This window comes from Eulemur rufifrons, chromosome 4 (genome assembly GCF_041146395.1).
Source record: "Eulemur rufifrons isolate Redbay chromosome 4, OSU_ERuf_1, whole genome shotgun sequence".
NCBI lineage: Eukaryota > Metazoa > Chordata > Mammalia > Primates > Lemuridae > Eulemur > Eulemur rufifrons.
Window position 1 is genome coordinate 83,022,254 of NC_090986.1, and position 12,543 is coordinate 83,034,796.

The window sequence follows — 12,543 nt, forward strand, 5'->3', positions numbered from 1 at the left end:
ATGACCGCGGAGGTGCCTCCTGTGTGGTCAGAGCGAGGTGGAGACGGCGAGAGGGGGAGGGGGGTCCACCACGCTGTTGCAAATGTGGGGTGCAGACTGGAGGAGCCTGTGTGGCTTCCCAGGAATGAGAGCTTGTGGGCAGGACACGATGCCCTTCGGGAAGATGAGAGGGCTGGAACGGAGCCGTCTCCCAGCTCCCCTGCCCCCGCAGACAGAACTCGGGAAGGCCTCCCCGTCACTCTTTGGTCTGCCTCCTGCCACATCCCGCAAACCCTCCTGCTTCTGTCTCCTTCCTGGATGTTCACCTTGTGTCCCGCAGTCCTCCAGAGGGTTTGATGGCTTCTGTCCATGTGACCCTTCCTAGCCCTTCCTGCTCGATTCATTCAAGATCTGAAGACCAAGGAAGCCACTGAGGGGACCACAGCCATTCTGCAGTGTGAACTGAGCAAGGCAGCCCCTGTGGAGTGGAGGAAGGGGCCCGAGATCCTCAGAGATGGGGACAGATACAGCCTGCGGCAGGACGGGACCGCGTGTGAGCTGCAGATCCATGGCCTGGCCATGGCGGATGCCGGGGAGTACTCGTGTGTGTGTGGGCAGGAGAGGACCTCGGCCACGCTCGCCGTCAGGGGTAAAGCCCACGTGTGGTCAGGCAGAACTGTTCTGGCGTCTGAATGTTGACTTCTGGACATCTGTCTCCACTCATTCCATCTTCTCTCCCCGTCTCTGTGTCACCTCTTCCTGTCACTCTGTGCAATCCCTTCCAGCCTCCCACCACTGTGCCACAGTGGGTTTGGTCTTGTGTTCCTGTTGGATTCTATGTCTTGTCCTCCATCCCATAATATCCTGCCCCCAAAGTTCTGCAGAGCCTCTGGTGATCTCCTTGTGTTTCCCACCGTCTCTGGCTGTGCCGGCCAGATGCATATAAATGTGAGGCCTAGGAGGCCTCAGCCATGTGGTGTACAGCTTGGGCTGGGGGAAGCCACAGGCCACAGACTGTGCTTGGCACACCCAGCACGTGGCTCACGTCCGCTGGGTTTTGTGTCTTCTCTGTGTGTCCACGTCATGTCTCCTCTGTGTGCTCAGAGGGCTTGACTGTCCCCATGTCTTTCTGACCCCCAGCCCTGCCTGCCAAGTTCACAGAGGGTCTGAGGAATGAAGAGGCCACAGAAGGGGCCACGGCCACGCTACAGTGTAAGCTGAGCAAGGTGGCCCCCGTGGAGTGGAGGAAGGGGCCCCAGAGCCTCAGAGATGGGGACAGATACAGCCTGCGGCAGGATGGGGCCACATGTGAGCTGCAGATCCGTGGCCTGGCCGTGGCGGATGCTGGGGAGTACTCGTGCGTGTGTGGGCGGGAGAGGACCTCAGCCACGCTCACTGTCAAGGGTAAAGATCATGTGTGGTCATGTAGACCTGTGCCTTGGTGTCTACACATTGTCTCCGTGTGACCACCTTTTGCCTCCTGTGGTGACCCCGTGGGCATCTGTCCTCTGTCTGGGGGCCTCTGGCATCTCCCACCTCCCCTTCTCCTCACTGGGAGACATCCTCATGTTCATGTTTATCTTTGTGCTCTCTGTTCCTCCCGGGCCATTTGGTTCCTCACCGTCTGTACGTGGATTTGCTCATTCATGCCATGGCCCTTTGGCAGTTTGTGTGGCTCTGTGTGGGTGTCCGTGTCCTGTACACAGAGTCCTCCAGACAGTCTGATGTTCTCAGTGACCGCTTGGTCCTCCGCAGCCCTGCCCGCCAGGTTCATAGAAGATATGAGAAACCAGGAGGCCACAGAAGGGGCCACAGCCACACTGTGGTGTGAGCTGAGCAAGGCAGCCCCTGTGGAGTGGAGGAAGGGGACAAAGACCCTCAGAGATGGGGACAGATACAGCGTGAGGCAGGACGGGACCCAGTGTGAGCTGCAGATCCATGGCCTGGCCGTGGCAGATGCCGGGGAGTACTCGTGCATGTGTGGGCAGGAGAGGACCTCGGCCACGCTCACCGTCAGAGGTAAATATCCCGCATGGACAAGTGGATCCTCCTCCTGGTGTCCAGTTATGAACGTCTGCCGGCCATTTCCGCTCATTCCATGGTCTCCTCTTGACTCTGCCACGTCCTTCCCATCACTCCATGGAGTCCCTTCCAGCCCCCTGGGCTGCTGCATGAACCAGAGGAAACCAGCGTGTATAGCCTGCTTCCCTTCTGGGTGCCACTGTGGGGTCTGTCCTGGGGGAATCTGTGTCCTTTGGGGCATGTTCTGTCCCCCAGCGCCTTCTAGGGAGTCTGATGTTCTCTGTGTCCATCTGTCCATCCCCAGCCCTGCCTGCCCACTTCATTGGAAGATTGAGAAACAAGGAGGCCACGGAAGGGGCCACAGCCACGCTCCAGTGTGAGCTGAGCAAGGCAGCCCCTGTGCAGTGGAGGAAGGGGCCTGAGACCCTCAGAGCTGGGGACAGATACAGCCTGCGGCAGGATGGGGCTGCGTGTGAGCTGCAGATCCGTAGCCTGACTGTGGCGGATGCCGGCGAGTACTTGTGTGTGTGCGGGGAGGAGAGGACCTCGGCCACACTGACTGTCCGGGGTAATGATTGTGTGTGGCCATGTGGACCTGTGGCTTGATGTTTGTGCACTGTGTCATGTCACCACCTTCCACCTCCCAATGTGGCACAGCTCCTGTGGCAACCCTGTGGGCATATATCCTGCACTCGGTGTCCTCTGGGTATCTTACATGTCTTCTTTTCCTTGTCAGTAGACGTCATCATTGTCACATTCTCCCGTTTGTTGTGTCTGTTCCTCCTGCGCCATTTGCTCTCTCACCATCTGTACTTTCCCTTGCTCATTCATGCCGTGGTCCTTCGGTAGTTTTTGTGGCCATGTGTGTGCTGTCCGTGTCCTGTACACAGAGCCATCCAGTGTGATGTTCTCAGCAGCTGTTTGGCCCTCCGCAGCCCTGCCCGCCAGATTCACAAAAGACGTGAGCAACCAGGAGGCCACCGAAGGGGCCACAGCCATGCTGTGGTGTGAGCTGAGCAAGGCAGCCCCTGTGGAGTGGAAGAAGGGGTCTGAGACCCTCAGAGATGGGGACAGATACAGCGTGAGGCGGGACGGGACGCGGTGTGAGCTGCAGATCCGTGGCCTGGCCGCAGCGGATGCTGGCGAGTACACATGCGTGTGCGGGCAGGAGAGGACCTCGGCCACGCTCACCGTCAGGGGTAAAGACCACAGGTGGCCACATGGACTGCTATTTGGTGGCTTCCCATCCACCCCTCTGCTCCCATTTGTGTTCTGGTCTCTTAGTCTTGGTCTTCTCTCCATCCACAATGTTTTGTCATCTCTGTTACGTTCCTGGCTGCTCTGTGACATGTGCATGGGTTTGGCCAGGGGGAGCCACCAGCCACAGCCTGTGCTCAGCACAAGCAGTGCATGGCCCATGTCCAGCTGTGTTCTGTGTCTTTGTGCCTTCCATGTCCTGTCTCTTCTGTGTGCTCAGAGGGTGTGATTGTGCCCATGTCTTTCTGACTCCCAGCCCTGCCTGCCAAGTTCACGGAGGGTCTGAGGAATGAAGAGGCCATGGAAGGGGCCACGGCCACGCTGCGGTGTGAGCTGAGCAAGGCGGCCTCCGTAGAGTGGAGGAAGGGGCCCCAGATCCTCAGAGATGGGGACAGATACAGCCTGCGGCAGGATGGGACCGCGTGTGAGCTGCAGATCCGTGGCCTGGCCGTGGCGGATGCCGGGGAGTACTCGTGTGTGTGTGGGCAGGAGAGGACCTCGGCCAGGCTCACTGTGAAGGGTAAAGACCACATTGACCATGTCGACTTGTGGCTTGGTGTCTATACTTTGTCTCCCTGTCACCAACTTCTGCCTCCAAATGTGGCACAACTCCTGTGGCAACCTGTGGTCGTCGGTTCTCTAACTGGGGTCCTCTGGGCGTCTCCCACCTCCCATCTCCTTGTCACATCTCTTCACGCTCACATCCACCCCTTGTGCTCTCTGTTCACCCTGGGCCACTTGCTTTCTCACCGTCTGCACCTTCGCTCACTCGCTCACACCGTGGCCCTTTGGCAGTTTGTGTGGGTCCATGTGGGTGTCCGTGTCCTGTACACAGAGTCCTCCAGTCTGATGTTCTCAGTGACCGCTTGGTCCTCCCCAGCCCTGCCCGCCAGGTTCATAGAAGATGTGAAAAACCAAGAGGCCACAGAAGGGGCCACAGTCACCCTGAGGTGTGAGCTGAGCAAGGCGGCCCCCGTGGAGTGGCAGAAGGGGCCCGAGACCCTCAGAGATGGGGACAGATACAGCGTGAGGCGGGACGGGACCCAGTGTGAGCTGCAGATCCGTGGCCTGGCCGTGGCGGATGCCGGGGAGTACTCGTGCGTGTGCGGGCAGGAGAGGACCTCGGCCACGCTCACCGTCAAGGGTAAAAACCACACGTGGCCTTGTAGACTCATTTGGGTGTCTGTTCTTACTGTGTGTCCAGCCCTGCGGCCACACAGCGCCGCTCCTTGTGGTCGCCCATTTCCTCCGTGGCTCTCACTGTTTTCCCCTGTCCTGTCTCTTCTTGAGTCACAGCACTGCCCAGCACCCTGGGGTTTCCCCTGATTTCCCTCCAGATGGCCTCATGTCACTGGTCACTGTGGTAGGGACAGGATTCCCTCCCGTGTCCCCCCATCACCACGCAGTCAGCTCAGCTTTCTGCCACCCTTATTTGAGCCTTGAGGTCTCTTAGCTGGAGATTCTCACGTTCGTCTCTAGGGCAGGTGAGGCGAGTCCCATAGACCGTGGCCCTGACTGCCAGTGTGGCCTTGTGGGGCAGACAGAGTCGGTCACACCTCAGGGTCTAAGGGGACATGGTCCTGCTCTGGGGTCTGGGGGGTGATGCAGCCCTGCCCTGGGGGGCATGGGGGGACAGAGGGGACATGGCCCTCCCCTGGGGTCTGAGTGGGCGCCAGGGCATGGTGTCCAGCTGCCCTGCCCGCCCGCAGCCCCGCAGGTGCTGTTCCGGGAGCCGCTGCAGAGCCTGCAGGCTGAGGAGGGCTCCACGGCCTGCCTGCGCTGCACGTTGTCCCAGCCGGCCGCCGTGGTCTGGAGCAAGGGCGGCCTGGAGCTGGGGGCGGACGCGCGCAGGGAGCCGCGGCAGCGGGGCTGCACCGCTGAGCTGGTGCTGCAGGACCTGCGGCGCGAGGACGCCGGCGAGTACACCTGCGCCTGCGGCTCCCAGGCCACCAGCGCCACACTCACCGTCACAGGTGGGTCCTGGGCTGGGCTGGCCCCCCTCACAGACACAGGCCCTGGGGTGCAGGGTGGCGGGGAGGGACAGTGCAGTCCTGGTGCTCTGGGCTGACCCTGGGAGCTGCAGCTCTGCGTGGAGGGAGTCCCGGCTGAGGGGACGTGGCTCCAGGGGACGGTTCGGCCTGCCCTGAGGCTCTGGCCCCTATCCCTCCCCGCCCCACGCCACACCATTCAGGTGTCCGAGACCCCTGTGTCTGCTCCAGGCTCTGTCCTCTATCCCGCACTTGCGTCCTTGTGGGGCCTCCCCCACCCTGGCATAACTGTCCCCTCCTGGTAGCGGGTGCCCCTAGGCCTGAGCGGTTCCCCAGTTCCTGCCCTTGTGTCTCCGTAGCTGCCCCGTAAGATCGTCCCTGGCCCTCCTCACCCCGCCACACTGCCCCCTGTGCCCAGGAGCCCAACCCTGTGTCCCCCTAGCCACCCCGGGACGCCCTCACACCCCCCTCTCCTCACAGCCGCACCCGTGCGCTTCCTCCGTGAGCTGGAGGCGCAGGAGGTGGCCGAGGGCGGCACCGCGCACCTGCGCTGTGAGCTGAGCCGGCCGGGCGTGGGCGTGGAGTGGCGCAAGGGCTCCCTGCAGCTGTTCCCCTGCGCCAAGTACCAGCTGGTGCAGGAGGGCACGGTTGCCGAGCTGCTCGTGCACGGCGCGGAGCCGGAGGACGCTGGTGACTATACCTGCGACACGGGCCACGCGCAGAGCACGGCCACCCTCTCCGTCCTCGGTGAGCTGCCCACAGGCCCTGCTCGTCCCCTGCCCTGTGCAGCGGCCAGGCAGGGAGGGGCTTGCCCAGAGGCAAGCTCGTGGCTCTGAGTGCCCCTTCCCCTGGGTCCCCACAGCCCCCAAGCCCAAGTTCAAGACGGGGCTGCAGAGCTTGGAGCAGGAGGCGGGCAGCGTGGCCCGGCTGTGCTGTCAGCTCAGCCAGGCGGAGCCGGGGGCTGCGGTGCAGTGGCTGAAGGAGGGCGTGGAGCTGCGCATGGGCCCCAAGTACGAGATGCGGAGCCAGGGGACCACGTGTGAGTTGCTGGTCCGCGGGCTGGAGGCCAAGGACACGGGCGAGTACGCCTGCGTGGTGGGCAGCCAGAAAACCGTGGCCTCCCTCAGGGTCAAAGGTGAGCCCTTCCCTGCCACACCCATGCCCTGTGCCTACCCTGGGTTTCAAGCTCTCTTCCTCCTCATTCCTGAGCCACGTAGTGAGGATTCTCTGAGAGAACTTGGGGAGCAGGGAGACAGGTGCCCCAGCCCAAGTTCTGCTCCGAAGGAGCTCAGTGTCACTGTAGGGGCTGTGCTTGGGAGCACATCGGGGGGGACAAATGCCGTGTGGAGCAGATAGAGGCTGTGGCAGAGGGTGTGAAGGTGGCCAGGAAGGCTCCCTGGAAGAGGAGGCCTGGGTGCTTTGACCTGGCTGGTAAAGGGGCCCCCTTGCCCTACCCCTCAGAGCCTGAGGTGACCATTGTTCGAGGTCTGGTCGACGCGGAGGTGCAGGTGGACGAGGATGTGAAGTTCAGCTGCGAGGTGTCACGGGCCGGGGCCACGGACGTGCAGTGGCGACTTCAAGGCCTGCCGCTGCAGAGCAACGAGGTGACAGAGGTGGCCGTGCAGGATGGCCGTATCCACACACTCTGGCTTAAGAGCGTGACACCTGAGGATGCCGGCACCATCTCCTTCCACGTGGGCAGCCACATGTCCTCTGCCCAGCTCACCGTCAGAGGTAGCCAGCTCTGGGCACACGGCAGGCGGGCCATCCCAGATTGCATGTGGGGTGAGAATGTCCAGGCCCAGGCACGGTTGGGGGACAGAGACAGATGGTTAGAGTCCTGGCCTTTTGGGGTGGGGACCTGGCAAGGAGGTGGACCTGTGAGCTGATGATTTCAGGGTGTCCCCAGGATGTCAGGGTAGATTGGGCTGAGTCAGGCTGGTGGGCAGGTGGTGGTGGGCTTCTCAGAGGCTCCTACAGTATTGGAGCTTAGGTCCCCATGTCCTCGCCCTGGTGAAGAGGCCACTGCAAACTGTGGCCCACCCCTATCCCTTAGACACCTGCGCCATCTCCATCTCTGCTGTTTCACTAGCTCTGAAATTGGTCCCATCCATTCATTCATCCATTTACCCATTCACCCATCCACCATCCATCCATTCACTGTCCATCCACTTATCCATCCATCCATCCATCCATCCATTGATCCACCCACAGCCCACCCATTTATCCACCATTCATTCACCGTCCCATCCACCATCCATCCATTCACTGTCCATCCACCTATCCATCCATCCATCCATCCATCCACGCTTCATCTGTCCACTTATCCATACACTCATCCGCCAGCCATCAGAGTCCACACTGTGGTCTCTACCAGGAGCTGGAGTGGGGAACTGAAAACGGGCCCCCATGTGCTTGTCTTTGGGAATTGGGGTGGGGGTCCTTGGGGGTGAACCCCGGGGACATGGAAGCTCTGCTGATTGAGGGGGCATCCCAGACACCGAGGCTGATGCCCATGCCTCCCGTGTCCAGCCCCCGAGGTGACCATCCTGGAGCCCCTGCAGGACGTGCAGCTCAGCGAGGGCCAGGATGCCCGCTTCTGGTGCCGGCTGTCCAGGGCCTCAGGCCAGGAGGCCCGCTGGGCTTTGGGAGGGGTGCCCTTGCAGGCCAACGAGATGAACGACATCACCGTGGAGCAGGACAACCTCTACTCGCTCACCCTGCACAAGGTGGGGCTCCTGGGGACCTGCCTCCACCTGGTTCCAGCTCCATTCGGGAAGGTCTTCCAAGGGGATTGGGTTGGGGAGGTGATAAGCCCCTGTCACCGGGGGCTTGCAGGATGGGTGGGCCCCACTCAGTGAATATGGGTCTGCTAGGGCCAAGCATGTCTCTCCGTACTCCCGCAGGTGACCCTCGAGGATGCTGGAACCATCAGTTTCCAAGTGGGCTCGTGTAGCTCTGAGGCCCAGCTGAAGGTCACAGGTGGGCAACCCCTCCCACGCCTGGCCACGCTGCCCGGGGAGGCCCTTGCTTCCTGGGCACCACAGCATCTCACCCATTGGCCACTGTTGTTGAGGGTGGGCAGAACCCAGGACTTCAGCAGTGATTGTGTCTGGGGCTGGCAGTTTCCAACCCCTGGCCACTAAAGCCATGGACTGGAGAGGGGACTGGGGTGGGTTGGTGAAGATCACCTTGAGAAGTTCCAAGGGCTGTGGGGGGCCCTGTCCAGGATTAGAGCTGTCTGTGGGAGGGAGATGGGGAGCCCAGCAGCCATGGGCTTGGGCCCTAAAGTGGAGGCAGGGTCTTCCCAATTTCTGCCTTCCAAACACCTGCCCCTATGACACAGATGCACACACGTGCACATATCTGTGTCCACACACTATCTCCCCACCCAATAGGCTCAAATGCGTAGGAGCAAAAGCATGCCTGTGATACATGTACAGATTTGGGCAAGCGCACAAACAGGATTTCAGGAACCTTCAGCTTGGGTCATACCTTGCCCCTGGAGCTGGTCATCTCTGCCAGAATGCTCCTCCCCTGCTGTCCACTCCTAGGTCTCAAACTGGTCCCCCCATCCACCCATCATCCATTCATTTATCCATCTATTCATTCACATACCCGTGATCCATCCATCCACTCTCCATTCATCTATCCACCACGTATCCATCACCTATCTATTCATCCATCTATCCGTTTACTATCTGTCCACCTGTCCATCCATTATCCATTCATACACTGATCCATTTGCAATCTGTTCATCCACCCATTCGCCTATCCACCCATCCACCCATTGGTCCATCCATTCACCATCCATCCATCTATTCATCCACTCACCTGTTCACCATCCATCCATGCTTCCACCCTTCTACCCATTCACCTGTCCATCAGCCATCTATCCACCCGCCCATCCATCCATTTACTTGTACACCATCCATCCATCCATATATCCACCTTTCCACCTATCCATCTATCCATCCATCCATCACCTTCCATCCACCTTTTCACCATCCATCCACCCTTCTATCCACCCACCCATCCATCCATTCACCTGTATACCATCCATCCATCCATCTACCCTTCCACCCACCCATCCATTCATCTACTCACCATCCATGTTTCCATCCATCCACCAGTCATCTGCCATCAATTATCCATCCACCCACCCATCCACCCATCCATTCATCTATTCCCCATCCACAATCCATTCATCCATCCATCCATCCATCCACCATCCATCTGCTGTCCATTCATTCAACATTGAACAAACCCTTTAAGCCCCTACCTTTTGCCAAGTCCTGGACCTTAAGATGGTCTAGACACAGTGTGTCCTCAGGGAGTCCCCACTCAGCTGGGGGAGTTGTACATGGAGAGAGTGTGTCCTGCATTCCAGGTGCCACCCCCCACCCCTCGAGTCTCCGGGGCAGACGGATGCAGTCAGTTCTGTGGCCTGTGGAGGTGGGATGTTTCCAGATGCCAGTGCCCTTGAGTTGAGGGACGAAGAGGGAGAGTTTCCCAGGTGTCCTGAGCAGGGTCAGGGCAGGAAGGGCCTGCTATGGTCATCAGGATGGGCAGCTGTGTGGGGGCGGCATAGAGCTGGGCTACACTTCAGCCCCTCTCTGGCGAGGTGTTCCCAGCCTGGGTGAGCTGGCTCACATACAGATGCCTGGCTGTGGCCTCAGGGGGGCAGGGCCCTGGCATGGGTGTGTGAATGGGTGCCAGGTAGGTGGTGTGATTGGCGAGCTTGGGCACTTGTTAGAGACAATAATGAACAGGTGGCAGAGCAGGATGAGGTGGCAGTCAGATGTGTACTTGCGAAAGAGCCAGGGCGGACTGGGGGCTGGTGCTGGGGTGTTGACGGTGCACTTGAGCAAGAGAGTGGAGAGGCTTCCTACCAATGGAGAGCCTGCTGGGGTGGGCACAGGGCCGCCTTGCCTGGCACTGTCCTGATGGGTGGCTGGTATCTCCATAAGGGCTCCTCTCACCCACCTCTGCCCACCTCTCACCCTCTGCCCCATGGGGTGAAGGTGTCCAGGCTTTGCCGACTGTGGACGGTTTCTCTGTCTTCCTGAGGAGGCTCCGGGCTGGCGTGGGGAAGTGCTCAGAGGCAAGCAGGGTGCAGGGCAGCAGGTGGTGGAAGAAGCCTTTGGCTCTGTCCTCCTCTCTCGACTGGTCTGTGGGGCATAGGGTTTGGCTGTGTGGGCAGCAGTGGCCTGGGGGTCCCACCGAGAGGTGGGTGGGATGGAGGAAGACTGGAGGGGGGCACAGGGCAGGCAGCAGCTGCACCTGTGCCTGGGAAGCTGCCTGAGCTCAGGCCCTGCTGTGTGATGTGGGCCGCGAGCAGTGGCCGCTTGGTATTCGGGCCCTGGTATCCTAGAGCCAGAGGGACCTCAGAGCACATCTAGACAAAGTGCTCTCTTGGGATGGGAGAAGCATAAGCTTCCACACCCCCAGGAATGGAGAGCTCACTTCCCACCCTCTTAGAGTGGCAGGCCCTGTGGCCTCTCCTTCCCCGCCCACACTGGGTCAGATAAGGCTCCAAATGCCACAGAGAGCCCCAGGCATGGAGCTTGGGGCTTGTCCATTCCGCCTTCTGAGAAGGGACACGTCTTCCACTTCCTGTGGGTAAAACCAGGCATGTTCTGAGGGGTGTGGGGTGTACGTGGGGCTGAGCCACTCTCTGTGGGCTCGCTGTGGGTTGGCTTTGTGTCTCCTTCTGTGATCAGGGTGGGCCAGCTGGCCCGGGGGGATTTCTAGACCCCAACCCCAGGCCACTCTGGCGGTCTAGGTGGCCCCTACCCTAGTGACTAGCCTCAGAGCTAGCCTAGCAGGTCCCTCTTCTGACACCAAGTCTAAAGAACAGCACACTCACTGTTTCTCTCCCACTACACTTTAACAGCAATGGACACTTCTGCGACCCGGTGTGCGCGGGGCTTTCCTAAGCCTTCTCCTGTAGACTGCGACTGGGGGCCTATAATTCAGTTTAGTTCTGACACCTGCTACCTGGAATTAGAGTCAGATCCTACCGGTTACCAACCCAGCCCCACAAGACTGCCCCCACTTCAGACGCCAATCAGAAGTCCCAGGCCACCCACGCTTCTGACTGAGTAGCTATAAATTGGGGGTCCCACTACCCTCTCCTTGAGTTTGATTAATTTGCTAGGACGCCTCACAGAACTCAGAGAAACACCTCCATGCAGCAAGTTATTGTAAAGGTTACAACTTAGGAATGGCCCGATGGCAGAGATTTACAGGGCAAGGGACGGGGGGAGGGGGCTGAGACCCTCCACGTCCTCCCTGGGCGCGCCATGCTCCAGCACCTCCGTGTGCACAGCCTGGGAACTCATCCAGCCTCCGTAAGGAGTTTGTGTAGAGCATAATTAACCTCTGGCCCCTGTCCCTTTCCCAGAGGTTGGTGGGTAGGGTGGAGACTTTCAGCTCTCTAAACTTGCGGTCTCTCTGGTGACCAGCCCCTTCCTGAAGCTATGTAGAAGCCCCATAGAGTCACCGCATGGCATAATCTCAGGTGAGGTGAAAGGGGCTCATTCTGCATAAGGAAAGATACTCCTCTCACTCGGGGAAATTCAGAGGGTTTTCGGAGCTGTGTGCCAGCAACCGGGGACAAAGCCCAACTCCATTATTGTACCACACCCCACATCAGTGAGCCCCACAGTGGCCCAGTCCTACAGACCCCAGGGTGCCCCAGCCCAGCCCTCCTTCTCGCCCTGTCGTGCAGAGGCAGCGCTGTGCCTGGTACGTGGCTTGCAGAACGTGGATGTCTTCGCAGGGGAGGTGGCCACATTTTCCTGCGAGGTGTCTCGAGCGGGTGGGCCAGAGGCTCGCTGGTGGCTGGATGGGACCCTGCTGCAGGATGGCCCCGAGAGCGCCATTGCTGTGCGTGATGGGACCTTTCACTCCCTCATGCTCTCAGGCCTGGGGGTGGCAGACTCGGGCACCATCACCTTCCGCGCAGGGCCCCTGGTCTCTACGGCCAAGTTGTTGGTCAAAGGTATTGGCCGATGGGACCCTGCCATGCTGGCACTTCTGCCTCTGCTTTCCATATATGCTTCTTGCAGGCTCTTGGGTGGCACAGGTCCCGGGGACTGGCCCCCAAGGGCCACGGACCGGGCATCCCTCCATGCATACTGGCTGCCTGGGGCGGCCCAGGTGGGCACGGTGGGTGGACCCTTGTCCTGCTTCCTGGATGAGAAGTCTGGGCTTGGGGAGCAGTTTAGCTGGAGACCAACCCCATGCCCACCAGGCCACTGCCTTGCTGGCCACATGTGCCCGGCCACGAAGC

At 60.2% G+C, this 12,543-nt stretch overlaps 1 protein-coding gene across 1 annotated transcript in view; it reads left to right on the forward strand.

The window, feature by feature from the left end:
* The window catches only part of OBSCN (obscurin, cytoskeletal calmodulin and titin-interacting RhoGEF), a 135,401-nt gene that overhangs the window by 67,887 nt on the left and 54,971 nt on the right, over positions 1-12,543 (forward strand). The window contains exons 47-58 of the mRNA XM_069467771.1: positions 365-628; positions 1,120-1,383; positions 1,735-1,998; positions 2,937-3,200; positions 3,515-3,778; positions 4,139-4,402; positions 4,968-5,231; positions 5,727-5,993; positions 6,109-6,381; positions 6,708-6,980; positions 7,779-7,975; positions 8,153-8,228. Of these exons, the coding sequence (XP_069323872.1) occupies positions 365-628; positions 1,120-1,383; positions 1,735-1,998; positions 2,937-3,200; positions 3,515-3,778; positions 4,139-4,402; positions 4,968-5,231; positions 5,727-5,993; positions 6,109-6,381; positions 6,708-6,980; positions 7,779-7,975; positions 8,153-8,228 (2,934 nt within the window). The remainder of the gene's footprint in view (positions 1-364; positions 629-1,119; positions 1,384-1,734; positions 1,999-2,936; positions 3,201-3,514; positions 3,779-4,138; positions 4,403-4,967; positions 5,232-5,726; positions 5,994-6,108; positions 6,382-6,707; positions 6,981-7,778; positions 7,976-8,152; positions 8,229-12,543) is intronic.